General features: G+C 55.3%; 1 protein-coding gene and 1 long non-coding RNA gene across 4 annotated transcripts in view; one reads left to right on the top strand and one right to left on the bottom strand.

The window, feature by feature from the left end:
• Nucleotides 1–9,671, bottom strand: part of PMEPA1 (prostate transmembrane protein, androgen induced 1) — a 53,822-nt gene extending 44,151 nt beyond the window's left edge. Inside the window, exon 1 of one of the 2 annotated variants that reach the window (XM_039864685.1) lies at nt 9,132–9,671. In XM_039864685.1, the coding sequence (XP_039720619.1) occupies nt 9,132–9,237 (106 nt within the window). In that variant the 5' untranslated portion in view covers nt 9,238–9,671. Of the gene's footprint in view, nt 1–791; nt 1,165–9,131 lie in introns of those variants that run through there. The other variant, XM_039864687.1, reaches the window with a different exon arrangement.
• Nucleotides 9,672–11,234: 1,563 nt separating this feature from the next.
• The window catches only part of LOC120603867 (uncharacterized), a 29,585-nt gene continuing 13,146 nt past the window's right edge, over nt 11,235–27,673 (top strand). The window contains exons 1-3 of one of the 2 annotated variants that reach the window (XR_005653202.1): nt 11,235–12,262; nt 12,365–13,682; nt 15,096–18,941. This is a non-coding gene — a long non-coding RNA (uncharacterized LOC120603867). Of the gene's footprint in view, nt 13,683–15,095; nt 18,942–27,673 lie in introns of both variants that reach the window. The other variant, XR_005653201.1, reaches the window with a different exon arrangement.

Raw genomic sequence — 27,673 nt, forward strand, 5'->3', positions numbered from 1 at the left:
CAATTACAGAGTAGAAAAAAAGAGAACCAAGAAATTGCTCAGGGTGTTTGCGCAAAGTTGATTCATGGGTTTACAGAATTATTGCCAGCTAAATTGTTTTTGGGGGAGGCAGTTAGAGCTGTGAGCACACACAGCACATCAGCCTGACAACCTGGGAATTGGCAGAGTGGGATGGTGGCAGCCACCAAATTCCTGCAGGACTCTGGGGGAGCGAACGGACCCTACCTCCCCCTTTCACTTCCGACTTTCTTCTGGAGGGTTATTTAAGACACTGATGAAGTTCTTACAACGTGTAGCCATGTGAGTAACGTAAAGGGAGTAAGCACATATATACGTAGTTTTAGTGAAAGTCTTGGCATCAACTTTTATTTTTTATTCCTTACGTGTAGCAATAGAACACAGAGGTTCTCCCTTCTGTGATGAGACTTGAAACACATCATCTTCAAGACCGAATTCTCACGCCACCTCTCAGCTGACATCAGTTGGAGGTATAACAGATCAAAGCGATTTTACCTGCCATAAAACTGAGGCTGATGAAGAAATGGCGTTTGTTGTGGCCACATGCAAATTCTGAGAACTTCCTAATGCAAATGTGGCCTCTTGGATGAATCACCCCACATGGCTTGGGTTGAACCTTGTTGGCCAGACATCTGAACCTTATCAGACAGCTTTTGCAAAGCCTGAAAAAGCTTCTCCGTCGGGGGCGTCCAACCCTAGCGGGCAAACCGACGCAGGTGAGATCAAAAACGAGCTTAGGCCTGGCTTATGCTCTCAGGAGCCGCCCCACTTACCACTGACTGCCCAGACGCTCATGGGCAAGGCCAGGCAGGTGGGGCGCACAGCAGGCTTGGGCGCTCAGCTCCAGAGGACCAGGGCACGACCAGGTAGCTGGGCCCACTGGGGCTGAAGAACCTCGTCTGGGAAAGCGCAGCTGGCTTGGCCCACACTTTGCTGGAAAAGTGACTCAGCTCCCCACTGCTCCCGCTTCTGAGGTCAGAGGCGGGGAAGCCAGTATCACCTGCCCCAGCGACCTCAGGGCAAAGCCAGGGGAAGGCTCAGGCTCAGTCCTGGTCACAGCAGTGGGGACTCCAGTTAAGGGACCTCAGAGGAGTCTCCAGCCTTGGGGCGGGGGGGGTGAGAGGGATGCACACATTTCAAAATAGTCTACAATCATAAAAAACACATACATGTTTTACATAGACTGAGATGTATAGTTGTACATATAAAAGCACATGTTTCTATATTCTAAACTACTGATGTCCCCACAAAAGCCACAGCCGGGTCCGTCACTTTTACCCCCAGGGGCGGACACATCAGCTCCTGGAGACCTTAAGGACCAACAGAGACTGTCCCACCCCTGAAGCCCACGTGACCCGCATGCCAGGAATCAATGATGCCCCCATCGGAGAAGATCAAAGGTGACAGCTGCCACAGACAGGCCCTGTCACACGAGAGCGGTTTGTGGATCATCACTGCGAGCTCCCAGCAGCCACGAGGCGGGGACGAGGACATGAGAACTCCACTCTCTCACCAAATGTGTCTCTGTTTACTGAACACCTACTTTGTGCCAAGATCACGCAAAGAAGTTCAACCAACCCTCACCAGGACTGGACATGCAACCCCTCCCCCCGCCACCAAAGTCCCTGTTAGAGACAAAAGATGGGGGGCGATTCCTCCCAGCTTAGAAGGCAAAGTAGTGTCTTGCCCATGCGTGACTGACTGTTCAGAGGATTTGGCTGTATCTGTCCAGCCTGGGGGAGCCCAGCGCTGCATGCTGGGGGTCACAGGGAGCCCCTTCCTGGAGGACAGGCTTGCAGAGGCCAGAAGCAAACTTTACCCAAGCATTCAGATCCCAGAGCCACTGGGGAATTTACGCTTGTTACCGAATAATTAAAACTCTCTTTCCTGCCACTAGAACCACTTCCTAAACCCACTGATACAATAATAAATGGCTGTAGTTAAAACATATGTGAAGGGAAGGGAAGCCAGAGTCTGCCTCTCCCAGTGCTTCTGACGTCCCAGTGAGCTCCCTGCGGGCGCCGACAGGAAGCCAAGTGACCCAGCCCTGTTCTGTCCCCCCCCCAGCCCAGTGGAAAACAAACACACATTAGAACTGCTGGACCACCAGGGCGACCCGATCGCCACCTGGTACCGCTGAAGGTGAGTCACAGCAGCTGCCTAACTCCTTCAACGCGTGGCATCTCAACGTCACATCGGAGCAAACACCAGCTCCACCCGTGGGTGCCAACGGGTGGGAGAGGAGCTGAAAACCGCTCCAAGTCTGGGGCGAGTGTGTGCAGAGAAGAGTTGTTCTAGAAATTCTCCTTCTGGGACGAGGGACAGGCCCTGGCGATGCGTTTTTGTCATTTGTCATTTCGATGCTCTTATCAGCACTAAAGCCACAGATCTCTCCCGGGACAACTGGGCTGAGGTGGGGACACGTCCACACGGGTCCCCAAGTGCAGCTTTGCCGTCTCCGGAGGCGAAGGCACAGCTTCCTGCCCAAAACAGTGCAACTGTCTCTGGAATCTTCGAAATAAGACTTTGTGCCCAAGGCCCTTTCATGGCTCAGGCGACTGTGCTGTGAGCCGGTGGAGCAGGAAGCGTTTCACGGAGGGCGGGTGGAGGCTCAGGAGAGATTCTGTGCTCGCTCGAGAAAGGATGGTTTTCAAAGCCTCTGTCTTGGCGGCATCTCTCTGTCCGGCACTCTCTCTGTCCGGGACTTTCTTCTACAAGCCTGTCCGTCCGCCCGCCCTGCCCACTTCCTTCCCGCCTCCTACACATGCGAGCTACCTATCAGGCTGGGGAGATATAATGAACAAAGCAGACACGGTCCCCAACCCCCTTGGTGCCTGGTGACCAGAGGGAACAGACGTGACACAGCTCTCTACACAGCAGTCAAGAGTGAGTGGCAGGTCTGACAGGAGAGACTCAAGGGCTGTGCCTGAATCCCAAACAGCACGACCAGCCTGGGAGCCTGGGGGGCGCCCCCTGAAAGAGGCTTTGCGGGTAGTCCCATTCTGGTTTCCTCTCAGGTCCCTTCCCTGAAATGAACTCATGGCTTCCTGTGTGTCCTCGCCGGAACGGCAGCTCTCAGGAGGCAGGGTTGTGTCCCTGTTCTCCTGTGACGGTCCCAGCACCTGGAACAGCACCTGGAACGGCCAGGGCACTGCCAGGACGGGACGAGCCTGGCTGCGAGCGCTGAGGTTTGTTAGCGCCCGTCCCTAAAGGCAGGCCCCAGGGGGCTTGCTGTCCTAGCACGAAGCCTAAAATACCACTGCGGTGTCAAGTCTCGCAAAGAAAATGCTGGGGCTCAGGCGGTGTGCGGAGACATGGTGGGAGCCGGAAACCTAGGTCTGAATCCCAACAGAGCGTCACTGCCTGGCTGTGTGACCTGGAGCAAGTGTCTTACCCTCTCTGATCCCATTTCGGCATCTGCAAAATCGGTGGCAGCAAGAGCTCTCTCACAGAGTTGTTTTGAAGACTGAGAAAAATGCGTCACTAGTACCTGGCACATAATAAGCTCTCTGTATCCAACTAGGAAAGGGAGTGGAAGCAAAAAAAAACCCATCAGTCACCCTGGCAACAGAAGAGAGAAGCTGTTCTGTGGATCTTGCAAGGCCCGGGGTACCCCAAACCGCTCCGGGCCCACCCCAGGGTGCCGAAGCCCCGCTCCTGTCGGCAAGCCATGGCAGGACTTCGGCCAGCTTGGTGACAGACACCTCTGCCACAGCCTGACAAAGCCCAGCTGAGCCCCCAATGTGTCAGGATTTGGTTTTGTAGTGTCACCCGAAGAGAAAGTGAGGCTGACTCGGACGCTCGTGTTGTCATGACTTCACAGAGGGCCGTGGCCACCTCCGGGAGGAGGGACAGCAGGAGTGAAGACAGGTGCCCGGAGGTCTGAACGCGCACAGCACCTCGGCACGCAAGGGCTGCTAGGACCCCACTTTACAGATGGGCCCAGAAATAGCGACAGGTGACACAGCCAGCGAGCTTTAGAAGTAAACTGCGCCTCCATCCCTCGGGCCCTCGGTCACACTCTGCAGGCAGGTTTTGTGGGGCCCTCACGGTGAGAAAAAAGGAAGAACTGCCAGTACCTAAAATCCCAAAGTTTCACATCAAAATCTTGCTGTCCTGTGTCTGAAACTGAAAGGCCTGGCCGCGCGGGGCCCATGTGGCAGCGGTGGGCGGAGCGGCCGGGCCCCGCGGGGCGGACCCCAGTCCTCTGCAGCCCACCCCGAGAACACTGGCCTCGCCACCCTGCCCCTGCTCTCCGCGCCCGGGAAGCCCCCGGCGAAGCTCGGTGCTGCCCTCACCCGTGCCCCTCACCACGCGTGCCCACACGTGCACACACGCGCACACGGTACCTTTGGAAAAGCACAAAGTGGGCCCTTGGCTTTGAGCTCCCTCCCCCGGCACGTGCGCTCTACGAGAGCCCAAGGCGGCAGGAGCACAGCCTCCCAGGTTCGATCTGTCAGAGTTATTCTCTCTGGGCAGGATCCCAGCTGCTGAGCTGCCTGCAAACTTCGCCTCTGGCTGAGGATACCTGACGCGAAAAAGCCACCCGGACCCTGAGGTCTGGGCTCTACCACCGGTACCCTCCTCTCGAACCTTTTCTTATGTTTTCACGATGGACCAAACCATAAACCTTTAAAAACCCTGGCCCTGGGCCAAGACCAGAGAGGAGTTGGGGCAGGCACGCGGGCACCCCTGGGCCGCAGCTCTGGGGCTACTGGGGGCACAGGCATCTTGCTGTCCCGAAGGCCAGCGGCCACCAGCCCTCTCGACACCCTCCTCGCCTGGCGGCCACTCGCACCCCATTCCCCTTACTTCTCTCGAAGGGAGTGTGCCCAAGTCCACACAGCTCTTGGGGGGGATGTGCGCGTGCACCTTCTTCTCTCTTCTTCTTCTTATATGCCCAGGAGAAGCTGGCACCGTACCCCACTCAGAAGGAAGCCAGCGGGAAAGCCAGCGGTAGCAGCTGAGTGTGTGTGTGACGACTGCGAGGGTGTTTACGCGTGCGTGCATGTGGGCGCGTGTGCACGCGTGAGTGTGCACGTGTATGTGGGTGTACGCGTGTGTGTGCACACGCAGGAGCTGTTAGTTATTCTGCGTCCTGACAAACACCGAGCTCGCCCCTGACCCCGGGCCACGCTGGGCCATGCGGGCTTAACCCAGACCTCCTGGGAAGCTGCGGCCAACTGCCCGACCTGAGATCCAGTCGAAACTCAGCCGCTCGTTACACCTCCGACGAAAACCGAGTCGGAAAACACACAGGTTGAAAAGTGCCAGCTGAGGGAAACGCTGGCTCTCAACATTCACGGTTTTTAACCCAAGTTCTGGAATACCAGCTTTCACTGGTGCCTGCCTGGGTCTCTCCTCCGAAGACAGGCGAATCCACAATGAAACCTGGGAACTTCATCAAGAGGGCACCCCCCACCCCAACCTTCCCTGCACACGACAGGCACCCAGCAAAGGCTAAGTGAGTGAGTGGCAGGTGCCAACTTGGAGTGTGACCACAGCCTTTCTCTCCAGGGACTGATTTCTGCAGGGAACTGGACATCTTCTTCTGGCAACTCAGATTTGCCTCCCATCACCCCCCAAATTTGGAGGAACCAATCATTGATTAAAGAAACCAATAACTGATCAGCCAGGCGATGTGCCCCTCAGGGGACACTGGCGATGTCTGCAGATATTTCTGGTTGTTACAGCTTGGTGGCGAGAGCAAAATGCTACTGGCATCCAGCAGGTAGAAGCCAGAGATGCTGCTAAACATCCAGCACAGGGGACCACCTTCCCCTCCCTCCCAACGCGGCGCCGTCTGGCCCAGCATCCTGGTGCCGAGGTTGAGGTGCCCTGGCTTCGAGAGTTACACATGAACAGCAAGTGCCAGACAAGCCATCAGCACCCTGGGTGTCCTGGGAGTTTCCGAAAGCTGTTTTAGACTATTTGTTTGGAACTGGCTGAAGGAGAGGAATCAGAGGCTCAATGACTTTGGCGGTATTAAAAACCCAAACGGCCACCGTAAAGGTGTGGGGGGTGGGTCCAGGGCAGGGGACACCTCCCAGGGCCCTGGAGAAATACTGCCACAAGCGCCAAGGACTATGGTAGCATCATTCAGTCTGGAGAGCAGTTAGCATCTGTCCCCTCTCCCCGCAAACACAGAAGCTGAAGGAGAAAGACGGGGTCATTTCTAAGAAACGCAGAACTGAAAGAGACCAACGAGAAAGCAGAACGCCTTCCAGGAGCGACCCCTCCCTCAAAAGGAGCCACAGTGAACTTCCCGGCTGTCATCTCTGGCGGGCTGTCACTCGAGCCAGCTGTTTTTAATCCCGAGACCCCTGGCTTTTTAAAGAATGGCGTGTTTTTCCATGGGGGGCGGGGGGCGGTTGTGGAAACTGAATTCCCATCAGACATCATCCCTCGCCCCTTGACTCTCAGGAAAGATGGGGCCCCTGGGGTGTCTTTTTAAAGTTAGGCCATTCCAGATGTCTGGCTTCCCACTTCCCACCCTCATGGGTGCAAAAGGGGTGCCACCGATTTCTTCTAGCTCCCCAAGGTGGGTCTACTCTGGCCTGAGTTCCACGTTCAAGTGAGAAGTGACCCTGAGTCTGGGTTGGTGACCTAGGGCAAAACCTTCCCGTCGCCACCGTCCCTCATCTATAAAGTGGTGGCGAGACCCCGAGATGGCCAAGCCTCCTCCAGATTCGAAATCTGGGGCAACTGAAGACCACGCCGGGGACCCAACACAACTGGCAGGGGGACCATTCCGGGCATGGAAGCCTCCAGCCAGAGGCCCCACCTCAAAAGATGGTAGGATTTCAGATTTCAACCCTCACGGCCTCATGTTTCAGGTAAGGAAACTGAGTCCCAGTCAGCCCCAGCCAGGGCGTCTTTCTCGTCGAAGAGAAGCCACCTGGGCCCTGCCCTGCAGCCCAACTCCACACCCATCGGCAAAGTTCCCGGCGGGATCATCTGAACCACCCAGGGCCGCTGTTTGTCTCTTTCGTTTTTTTCAGTTTCTTCCCCTTCTTCCTTCCTATCTTTTCTTATAAAGAAACTCCAAGCCCTAAGGCTTCCTCAGCAGAGTCTTTATTGAAATCTGATTAGCATTTGCAACAAACTGTTACATTATATCTATGTTTTAAAGCTGCTTCCTCCTGCCTCAGGCTTTCTTCCAGTAAGTAGGGGGCCCTGTGTAAAAAATACAGGGTGACTAATAGGCCACCCTGGGGCCAGCTGCACAGACCATGGTTCCTCCAGGCAATACCCCCAAGAGTCCCACTCAAGGCCCCTGCGCACACAGGTCTCAGACGACGGGTTTAACGACACCTTGGTGTCAGCCAAAATATCATCAGGGCCGATTAGCCCAAGAAGGGCTAATTAGAAGGAAATTTTTTTAAGTCCTGAACCCAAAGGAAGGACAAAAACAGAATGTCTGACAGTGCCCAGGCCTAATAATGACAAGTTCGACACGATGTCGACCCCTTGGATGGGAGGTCCCTAAGCAGCTTTATGGAAGGAGGGGATAAAAACAAGGTACAGAGCGGGACTCAGGCAGCAAACCATTTAGCACTGGGCAGACTCTCTCTAAACATGTGCGAACATATTTTAATAATATCCTCGTGCATTTCATTAGCCTCCTGAGTTCACAAAGGGCCTTTGGGAAGCAATCTGATTTAATGCAACTCAATTCCGCAAACGCTGGCTCTGGGCAGGTTCTCCTGGCACCTCGCTGCCCTGGCACGGGGCAGCTGGGGGGAGGGGCACTGGAGAGGGGCAGCGAGGCTTTGCAGGGAGTGGGGTTAGGTGAATGGAAGGACCCACCCCCCAAGCCCGCCAGCCTGCCCCTGCGGGGCCTGTCACGGGTTATTTTTACCTCTTGAGCCTCACTGTACAGGCTCAGGGGCCACAAACTGTGGCAGCCGCTTGCGGAAACTGGCTTATGAGTCACCTAGTGACTGCTCTGGCTTGGTGGCAGCTGCCTCTTGGCTCCTGGTCCGGGCTGGAAGGCTGGGCCTTGCAGGAAGGGTAGTGTACCCCTTCTCCTGGGGTGCTTAGGTGTGAGGTTGGGGACACTGAAGCTCAGAGAGGCAGGAGGTCCCCAAAAGATTGGCTGGGGGAGGAGATGTAGGCTAGAACGCAGAGCCCAGGGGGTAGCAGTCAATTTCCCACCCAACCAAACGTCCACCTGGGTGGGCTATGAATGACGGAAGTAGAGGCTTATTTGTCTCAACTTCTCAACGGGGTCAAGCCCCGGAGCTTCAAACACCCCTCTGCTCACCCTCGGTCTACCTCCCCCTTCAGGGCAAGGCAGTCCCAAACACAGACAGCCCCAAACTTTGACTCATTGGTAACCACTGTCCCAGTCAGACTGAGCCAAGCTGTCCAGACAGAGGATATTTATAGGTGCGTCGGGGACACAGACATTCACACAATGACACACACTCGGGATCCACGTTGGGCCAGACCCACCAGCACTGAGCCCTGGATACAGACACCTGGACACAAGTCCCCAGCCTCCCAGAGACGCGCACGCTCAAGAGAGGCACCCAGGACCAGACGCAGAGACGCAAGGAGACCCGGAGACTCATGCTCCTGGGACCGACCGTGACCCAGACACACAGAGACGCGCCAGACCCAGACAGAGACACACAGATCCGCACACCCCACAAACGCACGGAAACCCACTCACAGACCGAGACACACAGCGCCACACACGCTCCAGACACCTCCCAGGCCAGACAGTGTCTCACACGTCCGCCACCCCCGCCTCCAGCCAAAGTTGATATAGAGCCGGCCTAATTGCTCCAGCGCGACTGCCCCTTAGGGAAATAAAATGGAAACTTCACGCATCCGCCCTCCGCCGCTTGGCCCCGGGTCCGAGTCCCCGGGGCGGGGCGCGGGCAGCGGGGGCCGTGCCAGGCTCCGAGCGCCGCGGGACAAAGCCGGGCCGGCGGCCAGCTGCCGCGAGCCGGGAGGGCGCGCCCGAGGCGCGGCGGGCGCAGCCGGGGCGCAGGGCGCACGGCCCGAGGGGGCGCGCACGGCCCGGGCCCCCGCCCTCGGCTGCGCCTGGACTCCGGCTCGGAGCCCGCGGGGGCCTCCAGGGAGGGGGACGCGGGGCCACTCACTGATCTCCATGCTCTGGAACAAAGAGCGTTTGCAGTCGCACGTGCAGGAGACATTGGGCTGCCCGGCGGCGGCGGCGGTGCTGTTGACCCCCATCAAGCGGTGCATGGGCGGCGCGGCGGCGCGGCGCTGGGCGCGGGGGGCACGGGGGCGGCCGGGGGGGGCTCCGGCCGGCGCCCGGCGCTCGGGCCCCGCATGCAGGAGACGCGCGGCGGGGAAGGCGCGCCCCGGGTCTCCGGGCTCGGGACGCCGCCAAGTTTCCGGGGCGCCGCGGGACTCAGCGCGCGGGGCCGCGCTCCCCTGCACCCCCCGGCCGCCCCTGCGCAGCCCCGGGGGCGTCGGCAGGGCGCGCGTGCGGCGTCCGGGAAATGGGCTGGCAGCCGGGGCGCGCGCCGCCGCCGGGGCTGAGGCTCTGCCGCTGGCTTCCCCCGGCCGAGCGCCTCCTCCGCCGCCGCCGCCTCCTCATTCAAGTCCAAGGAGATCGGGTTTCGCTCCGAGACCGCGGTCGGAGGCAGGCAGACGGTCTGACGTCAGCGCTAGACGGGGCTGCCGGTTCCCACCGCGCGGGGGCCGGGGAGGGGGCGCGCGCTGCGCCAATCCCAGCCGCGGTTCCCCCGCACCCCCTCCCCGGGCCGCGGGGCGGGGTGACAGCGAAGGGGGCGGGCCCTTAAAGGGCCAGAGTGCGGCGGCCCGCGGAGCCCCGGGATCCGCGCAGCGGAGGGGCGCTGCGTCCCCTCCCCGGCCGCGGCGGTTTGGGACCCCCGCCCCGCACACCCTCGGTCGGGGACAGCGGGACTGGGTTCCAGCCGCAACCGAAGCCGGGTGTCTTTTCCGCCCCCCCCCGCCCCCACCCCGGGTCCTTGATCCTGGCTTTTGGGGGAAGCCTGTCCCTCCAAAGGAGCACGAGGTCCCCGGGGCTCGGGGCCGGCGAAGTTAGAGAAAGGGGCGGAGGGAGTCCCCCAGATCACCCGTTACCTGAGTTCTCAGGAGACTCCCCGCAAAATCAGGTCCGCAGCCGCACGAGGCCCCTTAGCCCACTGCCCCTTCCTCCCGCCCCTCCCCCCGGCACACTTTGATCGACCCCCAGGAGGTGGATCAGGAAGGACTGGAGATCGCGTAGACTCGCCCGGGACAGGTCCGAGGAACGCCCGGGAGCCCTTGTCATGTAAATACGAGTCCCAGACGTGTGTAAAGTCCCAGCCCGTGGAGCCCCGGGCGAGTCCACGCCCATTGTCTGCGGCCCTGAGGGCCACCAGCTGCGGGGGGGTGGGGGGGTGCTCGGCTCCCAAGTACAAAAGAGGCGCGAGGAAGTGCGGAGGCGAACTTTTATTTCATTAAGTTTTAATTACACTGGTGCTACAGGAACACATTCTCCTGATTTAATAAGGTTCCGAAGTATTATGTAAGTGGCCCCCTCCCTGGCACATCTCCACCTCTTTGCAATTTGGTGTGTCCCCTCCTAGGCCCTTCCCTAAATGTTTATTTTACATGCACTTATGGAGGCCTCCCCTGCCCCCCAAAACTTACCGAATAGTAGTAACTCAACCCAACACCTACTCCGAGAGGCAAGAAGATTATTATCCCCATTTTACAGCCCCTGAAACTGGCCTGAGGGTCGCTCGCTTAATGTTAAGGTCACACGCAGGTCCTGGGGCATCTGCTCCCACACGTATGTGTCTAGTTCTTTAAATGTGCATATGTCCCTGGAGTTTTAGCAATGAGCACAGACTATTTTTGTATGGAGGGGGGAAAAGGGGTCTAAAAGTTACTATTTCCTTTTCATAGACTGGAACCAGACCAGAGAACTCAGAAAGCCAGCCCAGGAAGTGGGTGAGTTCTCTCCCTGCACCGGGTACGTTGACGATGACGCCTGCTTCGCCCTCTTAGGAAGGCAGGCAGGAAGGCAGGCAGGAAGCCGTTATTCTGGAGGAGTCGAGCTCAGCAGTGATTGGCTGGTAGGAGCTTTATGGGAAGCCCGCAAGTGCCCAGCACAGAGGGAGGTTCAAACGCACCGACCATCATTCGTTTGGGAGGAGAAGCTTACTCTTGGAGCTGTGGGCGGGGCCTCGCTCTAGGCCCAAGCCCAGGGACCAAGGTGGGGAGAGCCCTCAGGGTCTACGTGTGGGGGGGGTACCCCTCCTGTGGGTTGCACACTCTCAGCCCCCACCCCAAGGAGGGTTCAGTTTCTCCAGCAGGCCACCCTCGTGTGGGAAGGTCCTCCTGCAGTTGGGCCTCTGTGGCTTGGAGGAAAAGCTGGAGGGATGCTCCTGAGCGTTCTGCCTTCCTTGGGGACCCTGAGCATGTCTGCTGGGCCTGGGGATGACCATGAGTCCCACTCATATTCTAGGTGGAAGGAGACCACCGTCACTGCTACCCATTGCAGCCATTCCTTCATTCATTCAATCAACAAACTTTCACTGAGTTCCAGGCCTGAGTGCTGAGAATTCAGCCATGCCGGGCACAACCTCTGCCCTCCTCTAAGTCTACTGGCCTGCCTGGCAGCAAAAAAAACACACGTTGATTGTCTTGGGAATGAAGTAGCGTTTATACAGTCCAGGTTAAGCCACCAGCAGGCAAAAATAACCAGTTAATTCAGTGGGTTAAAAAAAAAAACCTACCCACGTTGACCTCTGGTTGATCTGTCTGTCTGGGACAATGGCACTGGCCACTGTTCTGATGGTGGCACCTGGGACTGGTTAGTGGTCTTTGCTTTGGTTCCAAAGTTGGTTCAGCCTGGAGGCCTAATGCAGAGAGTCATGCGGGGTACCAGGTGTGGCAGTCACAACTGGATTGCCAAAGATAGGTGCTGGGCACCACCTTACGTGGTGCTGGGGATTTGGTGATGACAGGCACAGAGCCCCCTCTCAGCCAGGCACATGAGGAGGTGTTCATGGGCTGGAGTGGGAAGCTCACTCTGCTGGGGATGGGGGTGTCGGGGGGAGGGGCACCTCTGCTGGGCCATGGGAGAGAGGCCTCAAGTCAGGAAAAGAGGTTTCCTTCATTCGGTCATAAATATTATGCTCCCTATTCAGGTCAGGCTCTGCATCAGGCATTCCATCCTCATGTGACGTCCTAGGGGTCAGGAGAGTCTATAGGCCCCATGCAAACCCGCAGCTACACTAGGTCACTTCAGGTATGGTAATGATGAGCTAGAGGCCCTGGGTGGTAATCTGGGAAGCCCACCCTGAGGAGGTGGTATTTTATTCATTCTCTTGTTTACTGAGTGTCTACCTAGGGCCAGCTACAAATCCTTGCCCTCCTGGGGCTCATATTCTTACAAGTGGGACAGACAAGAAGTGTGTAAACAGGTTAAGTCCAGGTGATGGCTTCAGAGAGGGACAAGAGCTGGAAAGAATACAAAGAGACGTGGTCTGGAGGCACCTGAGCTCATGGAGTCGGGGCAGCCTCTCTGGGGAGGTGAGAAGGCTGGGATGGAGTCTTGGGGGGAGGAGGGCGCAGGTGCCCAGGCCAAGGTCCTTGGTGGAAGAGGAACTAAGGGACTGTCATGGTCCCAGGAAGTCTGGGATTTGGGACACATTTCTCAAGGCGATTATAGGTCATGGGATTAGGAAAAGTGTGTGTGTCCCCAGGCTGCTGGGGACACGCCTTTTCCAGGCCTCCAGACAGCACGTGCACTGTCGTCTGCCCTGACTGTGGGTTGGATCTGCCACAGGGAGATCTTTAGAGAGACAAGATCTGGTCTAAGCCGGTAGGGAGGACTTGCTCCCAGAGGCACGCACCTGCTGGGCTGGGCTCCGGGACGTGGCTGGCTCCATAAGGTGTGACTGGTACAGGTACCACGGCCCAGGCTTGGTTTAATACTCTATTGTCACCATCCTGAAATTCTTCATCATTTTGGAACAAGGAGCCTTGCGAATTCTGCAGTTGGTCCTACTTGGGTGCCAGGTCCTCCTCACTGCCAATTAAGTCAGGAACCCGGAAGGCCAGCATGGGTCTTGGCTGAGGCCAGGGCGGCTGGCGGTGTCCTGACTGTGCCTGCTGGACACTGTGGAAAGTACCCAGCTGAGTCAATAAAGGGCCTTCTTTCGCAGCGAGCAGTGGGGACAAGGCGGATCCCAGCCTCCTCCGGTCGGTCATGTCCCCTCACCTCCTGCTGCCCCCAGGCCTGCGGTCAGAGCTGCCTTTTCCGGAGCAGCCAGAGCAGTTAGTTTCACAATCTCTCCTCCCGACTCACCACCTTTGGAAACTCTTGCCGGCTGAGTCATTTTTTTTCCAAGTCCTGCCTGTGGTTTAATCTGCCTGTCAATATTCCCAGGTTTACATCATTGGACTTCGTATTTATATATATATTTTGTCTTGTTTTGCTTTTAAATACTAACACAAGCTAATGTTACCTGGACACTGCCTGGGTGCCAGGCCCTGTCGTAGCCACGGCATATTCATCTGCTTCATCATTCGACAGATATGCATCCAGATCCTACGGCCAGCCAGGGTGTGCTCAGTGGATCCCCACGACTGCCCTGTGAGGTCCCAGCTAATATTATTCCCATTCGGCAGATGAAGACGCTGAGGCTCAGAGACCCATGAACGAGGTGGAGTGAGATGTGACTGTAGGCCCTGGCCTCAGCAAACGGTGTTTCTGCCCCTTCCTCCACCCCCACCACCTCTGCGGGCGTCTACCCTGGCCTTCCAGCTAGACTTGGGCAGCAGTGTCCCCTGGGCTCCTTAGAGGCTCCCAGATGACTTCTGCATGCAGGGGCAGGGCAGAAGTGGGCTCAGGAGGGGAGAAAGTGAAGACCAAACTCAGGCCCTTTCCAGACACCTGCTGCCAGCATCCCGCTGGGTGACCTGGCAGGTAGCTTTACCTCGATAAACCTGTGTCTCCTCCACCCCTAAGTGGGGTGTGGAAACAGTTTTCACACTCAGGGTGTGCGTGTGTGTGTGTGTGTGTGTGTGTGTGTGTGTCATGGCCTCAGCACAGTGACCTGCAGCATGGAACACATGTGTTTGCGTGTTCACTGTCTGTCTCCACTTGATTGGCAACCCCAGCGGGTGGGACAGCCTGGCTTGTCCTGATGTGTCCCCAGTGGGTGTGTTGATCAGGGTCCATCATGCAGCAGGTGCTTGGCAAACCTCTGAGGAGTAAACAAGAGGCGCCACACACACAAACGTACAAGTCCCGTTTCGGACGACCTCCATGACTTGCTGACATTTTTCTTTCATGCTTGTTCACCCTCCTACCCCCATACATCTCCTCTGGTCCTGTCCCCTGGATGCTCACCTAATGACAAGCTTCTAACCAGGTCTGAGGAAGCCAGATACCTGGGCTAGCACCTACCAAGAATAAGTACTTGTCTGGTACCAGAGCAGAGGTACCAGAGCAGAGCCAGAAGTCTTGAACCATAAAGATGTGAGGTGTGTGTGTGTGTGTGTGTGTGTGTGTGTGTGGTGTGTGTGTAGTATGTGTGTTGTAGGTGCATGGCACGTGTGTTATGCAGGCACGGTGGAGGTATTCATACCTGCAAGCTCTGGGGAGTATGTGTATGTTGTGTGTTCTGTTGGTTACGTCATGTGTGTTTCGGTGCTGATACAGGAGCTTAGCTCCTAGGCAGATGTCACATGGTTGAGCTCTCCAGCGGCAAAACAAAGAAGCTCTGCCAAACTGGTTACAGACCACCCCCCCGCCCCCAGCCACCAGGAGAGCCGTCCCCTCTCCAGTTTCTCATTTCCAGCAGAGGACTGGGTTCTACAGAGAAGACAGGGCTTTGGGACCAAGGCCGGGAGATAAGGGCTGGGCAGAAAGAAAGGACAGAAGGAAACCATAGAGCCATGTCCTGTCTTCTGACAGAGGGGTAAACTGAGGCCCAGACAGGGACATGACCTGGCCAAGGTCCAGCTGCAGATGAAGTGTGAGCTGAGCTAGGACCCGGTCCTGACCCCCAGCTCAGGCCCCTCAGGGTCTTTGGTCACTGCAAGTCTCTGAATAGGCGTATTTTCTGCCATAGGCTGAGCCCAAGACGGGTTAGGAAAATTCCAGATGTTCAACTCATGTCTGCAACACTTCCAGAAGGGACTGTTCGTCATCGAAGCTGATTTCACAGACCAGAAATACCCAAGCAGAAATGTCCTGTGTCTGTCCCCATGAGGGATTCATGCCACTGTCGTCAAGAGTGATTAATAATGTCAGTCTGAGATTCTCAGTGGCAGGGCCCGGCTGGGTCCTGGCACTCTGCTGCTGAGTTTGAGGGGCTGCTGGCGAAGAAGGGGCTGGGAGGGAGGGCAGAGGCCAGGCTAGTCACCGAGGGTATGGGGAGGGCTGCGTCCGCCTGACTCTGGGTTAGGTCTGTGACAGGCATCTCACCTGGTGCAAACGGACTGGTCCCTACTGCAAGCCAGGCACTGCACCAGGCCCAGGGGTACACGGTGACCATGGCAAGCCAGGCTCTGCCTTCACAGCGTTTACCCTCTGGGGGCTCACTCATCATTAATCCATCCCCCAAACACTGAACACTGCATGCCCAAAACTGAAATCATGCAAGTGTGTGCCACTGCTTCTAACTATGTGACTTTGTTTGAGAGAGTTAATTAATGACTCAGTTTCCTCTTTAAAATGGCCCTGTTTCCTCTTTAAAATGGAAGTTACAAAGCCGCTTACTCAGAGGGCTACTGGGGGGAGTGAATGCCTGGATGTTCCTTAGCATCTGGCCTGGCTAGAAAGAAGCTCTTGGAAAGCTGGTTATTGTTTCTGCTCTGTGCTCCTGGAGGTCCCACTCCGCAACAAAGTACAAAGGAACCCGAGGATCCCTTTCTCCCCTCTGGAGATGTTACCCCAGATTGCAATTGTTCACGAATTTGTGAACCGATTGGTTGGGTGTCCCTCACTCCAGCTGGACCCGGCCCTGCATGTCCTCAGTGTCTGATCCCAGGAAAAGATGCTCAGATGTCTCCGGGGCCTCCAGAACGCCAGGCTGGCACTGTTGGAATCCAGAGTAGTGGGGTACCATCATGCCCCGACGGTCCCCACAATGGAGCGGCACCCAGAAAACACCCTTGCCCTCCAGGCACAGTCCCCGCCAGAGCTGGACATCTAGTCCGCTCCCCTCTGCGCAGGGAGCCCTGTTCTCACGGGGGGCTTGGGAACGGGTGCCGGGCAGCCGGCTTCAAATATGATGAGATGACACTGCGTTTTTGAAAGGGCCACGGGCCACCTCGTCTCGCTCTTTGCTACACCCACAGCTCCTCGCATCAGCTGGCATAAGGAAGTGCTCAGTACATATCTGCTGAATGAACTCAAGGCCATTTTTCACTGTCTAGTAGGCCCTTAAAGTATGAGCGTCCCCACCCTCTAGTTCCATTCCTACAACATACCTTAAGGAAATAGTCAGAGAACTGACTTTTAAGGACAAGAGTATCGATCCTATCCTCATTTTTTAAAAGCAAAAAGGCGACAGAAGTCGAAAAAAGGGGGGATTGGTTAAGCGAAGGTCAAAGATAATCCAGCTGTTAAAAACAATGTTTTCAAAGACGAGTGGGTGGTGGAAAGAAAAGTCCTCTGTAGAGAAAATTTTTAAATAGTCTGTAGAATTGATCCCAATTTTGTACAAATAAAATTATACTGCTAGAAAGAAAGACTGAAATGATATATGCCAATATGTTAACAGTGGTTAGTTTTGTGCAAGGGATTGAATGGAATGTACGTTCTTCTTATACTGTGTGCTGTGTTTTCTGCCATGAACGTTAATTTTAAAAGATTTTAAAGGTTACTTTTAAAGCGCCTCAGAGGCGACCCCCGCATCTGTCTCCTCCCCGGCGGCTCCTTTAAGGCCAGTCAAGACACTGAAGAGGCGGGGGTGCCAGACACCGCTGACGTCACGGGCAGCCCGAAATGACACGGCGGACGGACGAATCCCAAGTTCGGATTCCGGGGGCGGCCATCCGATTGGGCGCAAGTGCTGGCGGCCTCGTCCAATGGCAGAAGAGGGGCAGGAGCCGGGCGGCGGCGTGGGTTTTAAATCCACGTGTTGGCGGGAGGGCGGGGCCGCAGCGGCTGCGCCTTGGGGCTGGTGTCCACTGCCCGGAATGGCGTGCGTGGGTGACCGCGTTCACGCCTTCTGCCGTCCTGGGCCTGTTCGTATCAGCAGGTACCTCGGGAGGGTCCAGTGGCGTTCATCCATTCGCCAGACGTTTCCTGAGCATCTGCTCTGTGCCAGGCAGGGCCTGGTGGGATAAGATCGAGCCCTCGAGAGACGCGCTTTGAATCCCCCACTTCTACCTGTGTAACCATGGCAGGTGGCTTAGCCTCAGTACCCACTTCTCTCTGCTCCCCAGTTCTCGCTGTTTCTCCCCTGCACTGAGCTCTGCGGGGAGGAGGGGACGATCGGAAGAACCCGCGTGTCTCCCCAGGGTCTGCCCCACGGTTTGTGCTCTGTATATGCTTGTGGAGTAATTATCTCAAAGGCCAGTTCTTAGCACAGCGCTTGCCCCGTGGTAGGTGTTTGTTAAATGGGACTGTTCAGGCAATTTAAAAAAAAAAACGGCAGCGAGTATTAAGTGCCTGCTATGTGCGAGGCGTTCTGGGCATTTGACCTGTGTCACCTAACTTAATATTCGTAAAATGGCATGTCTTATCTAACTTAATAGTCAAAGAATTGCAAGTCTGCTCTAGTTTAATTTTCACACACACGCACACAAATGAAAACGAGTTAGGTTCTTTCATTATTCCCATTTACAGATGTGGAGGGCAAGGGACTTTTCTAAGGTCCTGTGGCTCGGAGGTGGTGAGCCAGACTCAAAAGAGGTCCGTCTGTCTCCAGAACCCTGGATCTTAACCTCTTCTGCCCTTTCTCAGTATTTATTCATTAGTCAGTCTTTCTTTTCTAAGAAAATCCTCACACATCAGGCCTCTCACCCAGCAGGAAAGAAGGGAAGGTGCAGGAATCAGGTGGGCGAGGCACAGCCACACGAGCTGGGGTCCCGCCACCCACCGCATCGCCCAGTCCTGCTGGGTGGCAGAGGTCGGAGAGGGGTGAATAGACTAGCTGCCACTGGGGCTCACTAGGCCCTGTGCTGGGCTAGGATGGGGGTACAGTGATGGGCATGACCCATCCCGGCCCTTATGGGGCTGGCCGTCTACACCAGCCATCACCAACGGGTGACTTGCAAAAGCCACATAAGTGCTTCCATGGAAAAGTCCTTCAGGAATTGGGGCCAAGCTAAACATCTCAGCTTCCCATTTGATACCTGCCATGTAACTTGTGGAACCCAGTGCAAACTAAAAATGAAGGGCTCCTTGTAAAAAATTATCAAGAATGTCAGAGGTGACGCCCACAGAGCTCAGGGCCCCTTCTGAGGGCAGAGTCCCACCCCACAGATCGAGCCCTGCTCACCGCCTGCAGTCCGTGGTCCGGCAGCACCCTCCAGAACCATACGTGGCCGGACGGGTCTGCCCGGAGTGAATGCAGAGAGGAAGGTGACGCGCTGGCCGGGGAAAGGCTCCTGCAGGGCTGTCTGACCCTGTGGCTCGCCCTGGGAGTCCCAGTTCACAGACCCACTTGCCACCTGTGACTTTCTGTTTGCGCTCGTGATTGCTCACACGCCGGGAATAAAGTGCACAAATCCGCATCGATGGCTCAATGACTTTTTCCGTCGCATGCACCCAGATCGAGAGAGAGCATTCCCGTCACTCTAGGAAGTTCCTTCCTGTCTCTTCCCCGGTTACTCCCCACTCCACCCCGTTGCGGAACTAACCACCATGCTGCCTCCTCTCACCGTGGATTTGACCCGCCTGTTCTTGACCTTCGTGTCGAGGGCATCGGACTGCACGTGCTCTCCTGCGCCTCTCTCTCTCACTGGTAAGCCTGGGAGACTTGTCCTCGTTGCTGTCCACACGCTCTGTTCCTTTTGCTCTGCGTCGTTGGTGACACACCTCAATGTGTCTGTCCTGCTGATTCTCTGGTTGATTTTGGTCATCTCCAGCTGTTGGCTTTTCCAGACGAAGCTGCCAGGAGCGCGCTGGGCTCGTCTGCGTGCTCACTGCTCACAGAGCATCGCGTCCCCGGGTTCGCGTGGGGGTGGGAATGCTGGGTCAGAGGGAGGCTTGCACTCGGCTTCCGTAGATACGTGCGTGCCCCCAGCTGTCCTCTGAGACTTCCTGATGTGTCACATCCTCATCGAGACTCGATGATGCCACTGCTTTCATTTTTGCCATCCTGCGTGGTGTCACCCTGGACTCTCAGAACTGACCTGAGGAAGCCAAGTGCCAGGACTCACACTGGCTACTCTCCCTCCCCCTGGGGGTCGCTTGCCAATGCGACAAGCTGGATTCTCAGACTTCATGTCCGTGATCGATTACAACCCTGAATACATACGACGGACCCCACGGCAGGGAGAGTCTGTGGCTTTCATCTCTTCTCCACCTTAAGCGCTATGCATTTTATCTCCACACCTAGGACAGGAAGGCATCTGTTATTAAAGTCACAGGATCCATTTAAAAACAACTTTTGACGGGAGAAGAGGAGGCAGGACAGATATTTGACCATGTGAAATTTACAGGATGATTGTAGGTTACAGCCAAGTGTATGAATGATTAAAATATGAAAAAAAATGCATCTCAGAAACACAACAATAATAATAACCACAGCCCTTCTCGTGCATCCACTGTGAAAGGCTCCGTGCTGGGAGCTTCATTCCTGGAGCATCTCAGTGCCAGCCTGCAACCTGAGGAGGTTGGTCTTATCACCCCATTTTACAAATAACGGAATTGAAGTTGAAGGTTGTAAGTTGCTTGAGGTCCCGCAGTTGGTGAAGGATGGATTCGAACCCAAGTCAGTCTGTCCCTAGAGCCTCAGCTGCTGACCACTGGCTGGCTGTGTCTTGCTTGATATACAGAGCACTTTACATTTTTTAAATTAACTGCTTATTTAACAATGAGGATATTTCACATTCACGAATCTACATATCCGGCTCTTTCTGATAAATCAAAAATCGGACCGGGTGAGAGCTGAGCAGGTGCTGTCACCTGTAGGTGAGGACTTCAGGCTGTAGTGTGCCAAGCACAGAGAAGTTGACAAGCACAGAGAAGGCCACGTGACCTCAGGCAGAGATTGGAGTGATCCGGACACGAGCCAAGGAGCAGTGACAGGCACCAACCGCGGGAAGAGTCCCTGAGACAGGGCTCCCAGAGCCTCTGGAAGGGACGTGGCCCTGCCGGCACTTTGATGTCAGCCCTGTGACACTGATTTCAGACTTTTGGCCTCTGGAACTGGGAGAGAAAATTCCTATTGCTTTAAGCCGCCAAGTCTGTGATGGTTTGTTCGGGTGGCCCCAGGAACCGAAAGCGGGAGGTATAGAACTATTTTTCCAGTGTCTGCACCGCACAGCTTCCGATCTCAGCAGCCACCGCAGGTGACAGGGAGGGAGATGCAAAAGGAGTCCCACAGATGCCTGGTCCCTGTCTTTCGGGCGGCTCAAACCACAGAAACTCCTCTTACGGCTCAGGAGGCCGGAGGCCAACATCGGCTGTGGGCAGGGCTGGTCCCCTCCAGGGGCTCTGAAGGAGGGTGCGCGCCAGCCCTCTCTCCCAGCTCCTGGTGGCTCCCGGCTCTCCTTGGCGTTCTGTGGCTTGTCACCGTGTCACGCCAGTTTCTGCCTCCATCATCACATGGCGTCTTCTCTGAGTGTCTCTGTGTCTTCATGCGGCCTTCTTATAAAGACCCTAGATCCGGTATGACCTCGCCTTAGCTAATGACACCAAAGACCCTATCTCCAAATACAATCACATTCTGAGGTTAGACGGGAGCATGACTTTTGGGGAACACTAGTCAACCCGGTGCTGTCCTGTTCCCCGGGAATGACAATCTTCAGTTTCTGAAATGGGGCCTCCTCACTGCCCTCACTTTACAGACATGCGACACGATGCCCAGAGAGTGTAGGTCCCACGTCCAGCCGACGGAGCCCGGACCTGAATCCAGCCTGTCGGACTTGGAGACTGAGGCTCTTACCTGTCAGTGGAAAGACTCGAGTTCGGGATCAGGACAGCCAGGGTGGATGTGGGGGTGCCACTGTCCCCTCGGCAGCCACGACAACCTCTGCGTGTCTGATGCTGCCTGGTTTCCGGGTGCACCCCGGCCTATTCTGGCAGAACCGGAAGCAGCTCCTGGGTGCCGGGCCTCGCTCTGCGCCAACAGCTCCAGGAAGTGGGGGGCGTCTTTTCTCTGGCCTAACAGAGAAGGCGCGTCTCTGAGGTTTGGGGAGGACAAATAAGCTACTGACGGCTGTCCAGTTACTGTGAGTGTCTGATCTGAATTCAGACCCCTTGGCTCCAGAGCCAGCCCACTCTGTCACCCCCCACATGCCCCTGAGACAGGAGGGAGAGAGAGCTGAGCCCTGGCCTGTCCTGGAGCCTGGGGCGTCTGGGTTTTAAAACGATGATTGTTACAGCAGCAGTGGCAGCAACGTCCTGTGGCTTCTTTCTCGCAAATCTTTTATTTTTGGCTGGAGACAGCTAATGCGTGGCCAGCGTATCCAAGGAAACCAGGATGCTCAGAGGGAGCTGCACCAAATCTCCACGCCGAACCGTCGGACGGCTAACTCGGGCTTCTGTAGTTATACATCTACTTTTAGATGCCCCTGTATCAATGTACACACTCCTGACAAATGCTACTGTTGGATGCACTTGTTCGGGGCGTGTGACGATGGGCCCCTTCTTTTGGGGGGTGCTCTCTGTTCCTATTTGTGAGCTTCCCGAGTGAGGCGTGATGCCTCCAGGTCTCCCCCTCCCGCCCCTCAGCCCACGTGACAGATCCAACTCGGGCCCTACATCACGGTTTCTCAGCGGCGCCACTATTGACATTCGGGGCCAGATAATGCTCTGTCCTGGGAGCTGTCCTCGTGTTCAGCAGCATTCCTGGTCCCTGCAAGATGCTGGTAACAATGTCCCCCAGCTGCGACCACCCAAACTATCTCCAGACATCACCATGTATCTGCTTGGAATGGGGTCGCCTGGTAAAATGCAGGACACCTGGGTACATATGGATGTCAGACTAACGATGAATCATTTTCAGTGTGTTTGTCCCAAATATATGCATAAGTCTGTCTCAGGCAGTATCTGGGACATACTTACACTCAAAGATGATTCATCGTTTATCGAAATTCTAATTTAACCAGGTGTCCGGTATTTTTATCTGCTAACTCCGCCAACCCTAACTAGGGGGTAATCACTCCGGGTTACGGTCCACCGCCTAGAGATCGGGTGCCTGACCGCGGTGCCTCGGTCTGCTCACCTGTACCATGTGTGTAGTATGAGTGCTGACCCGGCAGGGTGTTCCGGGTGCTGATGGGGCAGGTCAGGTAGGGTGGTGGCAGGTAGGGGTGCCTAGTGAGTGCCAGCCTCTTTCCTGCTCTCGGCGACACTGTGGGGGGCTCAGCAAGGCAAGGTCCCTCTTCTCAGCTCCCCACTTTCTCCTGCTCTCTCCCCGGGAGCTGCCGTGAGTGACGGCTTGACCAGGGAAACACACAGGCAAACGCAGCCCCAGCGCTGGGCAGACTGCGGCATCTTAGAGGAGGACGCTGCTTCCCGGGGAGCTGGCCCGCACCCCGCAGATGCTGGGTCCTTCCCGGTGCCTGGCCCTGTGCTGACTACCGACGGAACGACAGTCCCAAACAGTCCCAGACCTGGGCCCTGCCTTGCAGGAGCTGGGGTGGCATGGGACAATAAATGTCAACTGTGACAAAAGGCTCCACCTCCCCTCCATTCCTTATTCCGTCCTGTCTCTCACCCCTCCATCCATCCATCAGCAAATCCTGGGGTCCTAACTTCACTTTAAAGATGGCTTAATTGAGGCAGCTGTTGACATACAATGTGCGGCATAGATTTAAAGTGTGGAATCCGGTCAGTTTTGACCTCTGTACACACCCGTGAAACCATTACCACGGTCAAGATGCTAAACAGTTCTGTCATCCTCCCAAAGTCCCCCTGTGTCCCCTAGTAACCTCCCCCGCCCGCCCCTCCCTCAAAGCAGCCACCGATCTGCTTCTGCCACTATAGATTTACTTTGCATTTTCTAGAGTTTTATATAAATGGAATCGCAGTATGTGCTTTTCTGGGTCTGTTTTTTTTTTTTTTTATTCAATATAATTATTTTGAGATTTGTTCGTGTTGTTGTGTGTAGCAATGTTCATTGCTTTTTATTTCTGGGTAGGATTCCGTTGTATGGCTAGATCTCAGCTCGTTTATCTTTGCACCTGTTGATAAATCCATCTCTTTTTTTTCCGTGTGGTCATTTGTTGAAATATGGCATGCACCCAGGCAAGTGCACATGATCAGATGAGTGAATTTTCACAAAATGAGCACACTCACGTCACTAGCACCCAGACCCAGAAACAGGACATGGCCAGCAGAAACCCCGATGCCCCTTGGGGTCACTACCTCCCAATCAGAGGCAGCCCCTTCCCTGTTTTCTAGGACACGGATTAAGCTGAAGGTTCTGGAACTTGATGTGAGCGGATCATACAATACGCTCTTTTTCTGCATCTGGTCCCTTCGTCCAGGATTCCGTCTCATTCTCGTGTGTGTCGGCGGCTTCTCCGTTCACTATTCCGTTGTGTGACTACACACGGTTCGCGGATCCAGTTTCCTGTCGAGGGGCGTTTGGGCTGTTCCGGTGTCTGGCCGTCTTAAATAGCGCTCCTGCGAACATTTTTGCACCTATGTCTGTTCACCCTGTCCTCTGTTCCTGTTCTGTCTCTGTTTCTGTCTCTATCTGTTCAGCCTTCTGTCTCCCCTATCTGCCTCGCGGCCCCGACTGGGTCACACCCTCCTTGAGGAATGACTGCATCTTACTTACCTTTGTAACTGCAGAGTCACGGGCCCCCCGTGGAGCTGCGTGGCAGGGCGCGCTTCTTTCTGTGGGACAGGGGAGTGCTACCTGCGAAGGGCTTCAGCCCTGCACTGTCCTTGCTGGGAGCCCCGGAGGCACGTTTTGGGTACATTCTAGCCCAGGGGAGCCAAAATTTAGGGATGGCGACTTGGTGCTGAAAAACCTCAGCTGCGAAAGCACTTGGGATTTGGTCCCTGTCTTTGCCAAGCTGGCCTTGTCATCGAGCTGTTTTCAGGGTGTCCCCTGGGTTTGCTGAGCAGGCCTTCCCAGCAGGAGGGAAGGATTTGCTCAGCGCCCCGCTCAGGGTCTTCTGCGTGAGGTCTAGGAGTGGGGCCACCAGGTAAGATAGAGGACGGCCGGTTAAATCTGAGTTTCAGTTCAACAGCGAAGAATTTTTTAGCGTAAGTATGTCCCAGATGTGACTGCAATCCAAACCTGACTGGACATTGTGGATTTTTATCTGCTAAATCGACGTGTGACTGGAATCTAGGTACTGGCTGGGGCTGTGGTCTCCCCGGAAATCAAGGCGCGGGGCTGAGAAGAATCAGCTCCAAAGTCCCTTGGGCTATTGGTCGCATTGATTTTCTCATGGCTTTCGTGGGGCTTGTGGCAGGCAGCTCCTTCAAAGACGGTAGAAAGGGGAAGAATCTATAGAGCAAGTCTGCTGGAAAGATGGAGTCTTACAACATAACGTGACCACGGGAGCGATGCCCTGTCCCCTTGGCCGTCACTAGGGAGGCAGTTAAATAAATAATGGCACCTCCACACTCTCGAATCTGTACAGCAGTGAGAACGAAGGGTGTGACTTCTCCCTGGGACCTAGAGAGGTGCCGTGATTCATCCTCACCTGCAGAAAGCAAATTGCACGTTTTTCAAAATGAAAATAGCTAAATCATTATTTTACATCTCCACCCGCCCCCAATCGTAAAAGCAATACATGCTCATGGTAAAAAAAAAAGAGAGAGAGAGAGAGAGAAACAGAAAATTATAAGAAGAAAGAAGGTGGGAAGAATCCAGACTCTCACGGCCCAGAAACACCGCTTTTAACATTTCGCTGCGTTTTCTCCCAGTCTCATGTCTATGCATATTTGCACACATGGGGCGGGGGGAGACATACATATATATTTAAATATATATTGAAGCAAAAATAGAACCCACTACGGGTGCTGTTTAGTGGCTCGCATTTTCCCGCTTAGCTGTCACAGCTTTCCATGCTGATGAATATAGATCTATCATCGCCGTTCACGGTGGCAGAGCCTTCGTGATTGGACGCGGCCCTTGGAATTCAAGCCGTCCCCTGCGGATGGACACGTAGATTGTGTCTGGTTTCGTCACGCGGCCACGATGCTGCAGAGAGCGCCCCGGCACACCACCCCTTGTGTAATTGTGGAGTTGCTGCCTGAAAGGGTCACTTCCCCAAGAGGCAGCACTGCCTGACGATTTGAATGGGGCTTCTAGACTTCAGGGCGTGAGGCGGAAGCCAGGCTCTTTCCCTCACCAACCATTTTATCTGGGACACGTTCCTAAGCCTCTTGGTGCCTCAGTCTCCTCATCTTTAAAATGGGAACGATAACTACGCTGGCCTCGTGGAGCTGGGAGGAGTCCATGGGCTGCAAAGGGCTTAGGACGCATGTGGGCTGGCCCCTTGGGCAAGCCAGAAGTCCGGTTTGGACTTGCTGTAGGGAGGTGCATTGGGGACCTTGGTACCTACTGAGAGGTGAAGAATTGTGAGAACGTGACGATGGCTAACATGGCATTTACCCTGCACGGGGCACTGTTCTAACCCTTGCAGACCGTCGAATGCCCGGACAAGCCCGGGAGCTGGCGGGATTCCATCTCCGTGGCAACGTGGTTCTAGAGCCCTGACCTTTAACCACGGTGCGGGAGGAGGGCGCCCAGGGAGGGGGAGAACTGCGGTGTTCGGAGGGGCCTGAGTTCGAATCCTGGCTCTGCCTCTTCACAGGGGCTGAGAGTCGAGTGGCTGAATGAGCGTTCATTGTGGCTGGTGGGGGTGGGAGGAGACAGGCGGTAATTGAGCAAACAGACAAATGACATCAAATAATTGCAGATCACGGTACTGCTGGGAGATGTGGGAGGGTCTGGGAAGGGAGTAGAAGTTGGGGAGGGGACCTGCCTTGGATCTGCAGGTCTGGGAGGAGGAGGAGACTTCTGGGCTGAGGCCAGAAAAACAGACGAGAAGGAGCCCCTTTTGGAAAGGGTCTGGGGTGCCTGGAGCCTTCGGCACGTGCGAGGGCCTCAGGCGGGTCATGGGAGGCCCCATCTGAGCAGTCAAGAGAGGCCGCAATCCTGATTTCTATGTGAAATGTCCCGATGTTTACATTTTGACAACCAGTTAGAAAATAAAATAAATCATGTAGATACGAATATATGTGTGAGCCACGACTTAGTGTATGCTACTGTCCCCTCTCTAAACCTCTGTCCCCTAGTCTAGCAGTGCAGGTGACACCAGTCCCTAGGTTGCAGGATTGTTAGAAGTCGGTCATAGTTATTTGAGCCAGAGTGCCAGGAGGGGGCCCGGGTCCGTCAGCTGAGGGCTGAGTGTCCGCTTATGAAATATGGTCCCTATCACTTTGCTCCCTACTACCTTGCTCGGTGACTTTGAAGAGGTCACATTTCTAGAATGGCTCTGCCTTGGTCCAGAAGCGGGAGCAATTAACCTCTCGATGTGCCTTTCAGCCTTTGCTTGGCCCAGGCGTGAGCTCCGTGCACTTAAAGCACATCTTGGTGACATTCCAGGGGCATCTTCCCCATCACCCAGCAATTCCGGTGGGGGAGGGGCATCCCCCTGGCACCAATGGCCAGAGAGCTGAGTGTGAGACCTGGGAGCACTGTTTTGAAAAGTCACACTTGCAAATCAACTTAAATACCTTATAATGGGACCCTTAGTAAACAACGGTACAACCTCACTCTTCGACACAGGGAGCTGTCCACCAGGATGGGGCTTGAGCAGGGCTGGAAGGCTGGAAGGCTGGAAAGCTGCGGCCCAAGGGCAAAGAGTGGCCCACTGATTGTGTTTGTACATAAAGTTTTATTGGAACATAGCCATTTGTTTACATTTTGTCTATACCTGCTTTCGAGCTATAATGGCAGAGTCGAGTAGTTGCAACAGAGACCAGATGGCCCACAAGGCCTCAAATATTTACTATTTGATACTTTTCAGAAAAATTTTGCCACACAATAGACACCACGGTCGAAGTCTCTCCATGACTTTCTGCCACGTGAGAAAAACACAGAAAGCAGAGAGGAGACGCACAACAGCCTAAATAAGATGGTTTCAGTTTTATAAAGAACCATCGAAGACATGATCGTAGAAACACGTGTGCAGACGCATTTTATAGGTGCACAAAAGTCTGAAAGGGTACACCCCAGTCTGCTCATGACGTGACCTCCGAAGAGGAAGAGGTCATACGCTTCACGGAGCCCTACCTCGGCGCTCGGCACTGCGCTGAATGTGCCGATCCTGTCGCTTCCCTTCCCAACGTGACTAGGAGGCAGGTGCTATTCTGATGCCCTTTTTACAGATGAAACCACGGAGGCTCAGAGACGCGGAGTCCTTCGCCCAAGGCCACACAGCGTTCGAGCTAGCAGAGCTGGGATTTGAGAGTGGAGGACGCTTTTTACTTGACAAGTGTCTACATTGTTCGACGACCGTGAAAATGATAAAAACGTGACTCGCTTTACACAGT

This window comes from Pteropus medius, unplaced genomic scaffold (genome assembly GCF_902729225.1).
Source record: "Pteropus medius unplaced genomic scaffold, Ma_sr-lr_union100, whole genome shotgun sequence".
Lineage (NCBI taxonomy): Eukaryota > Metazoa > Chordata > Mammalia > Chiroptera > Pteropodidae > Pteropus > Pteropus medius.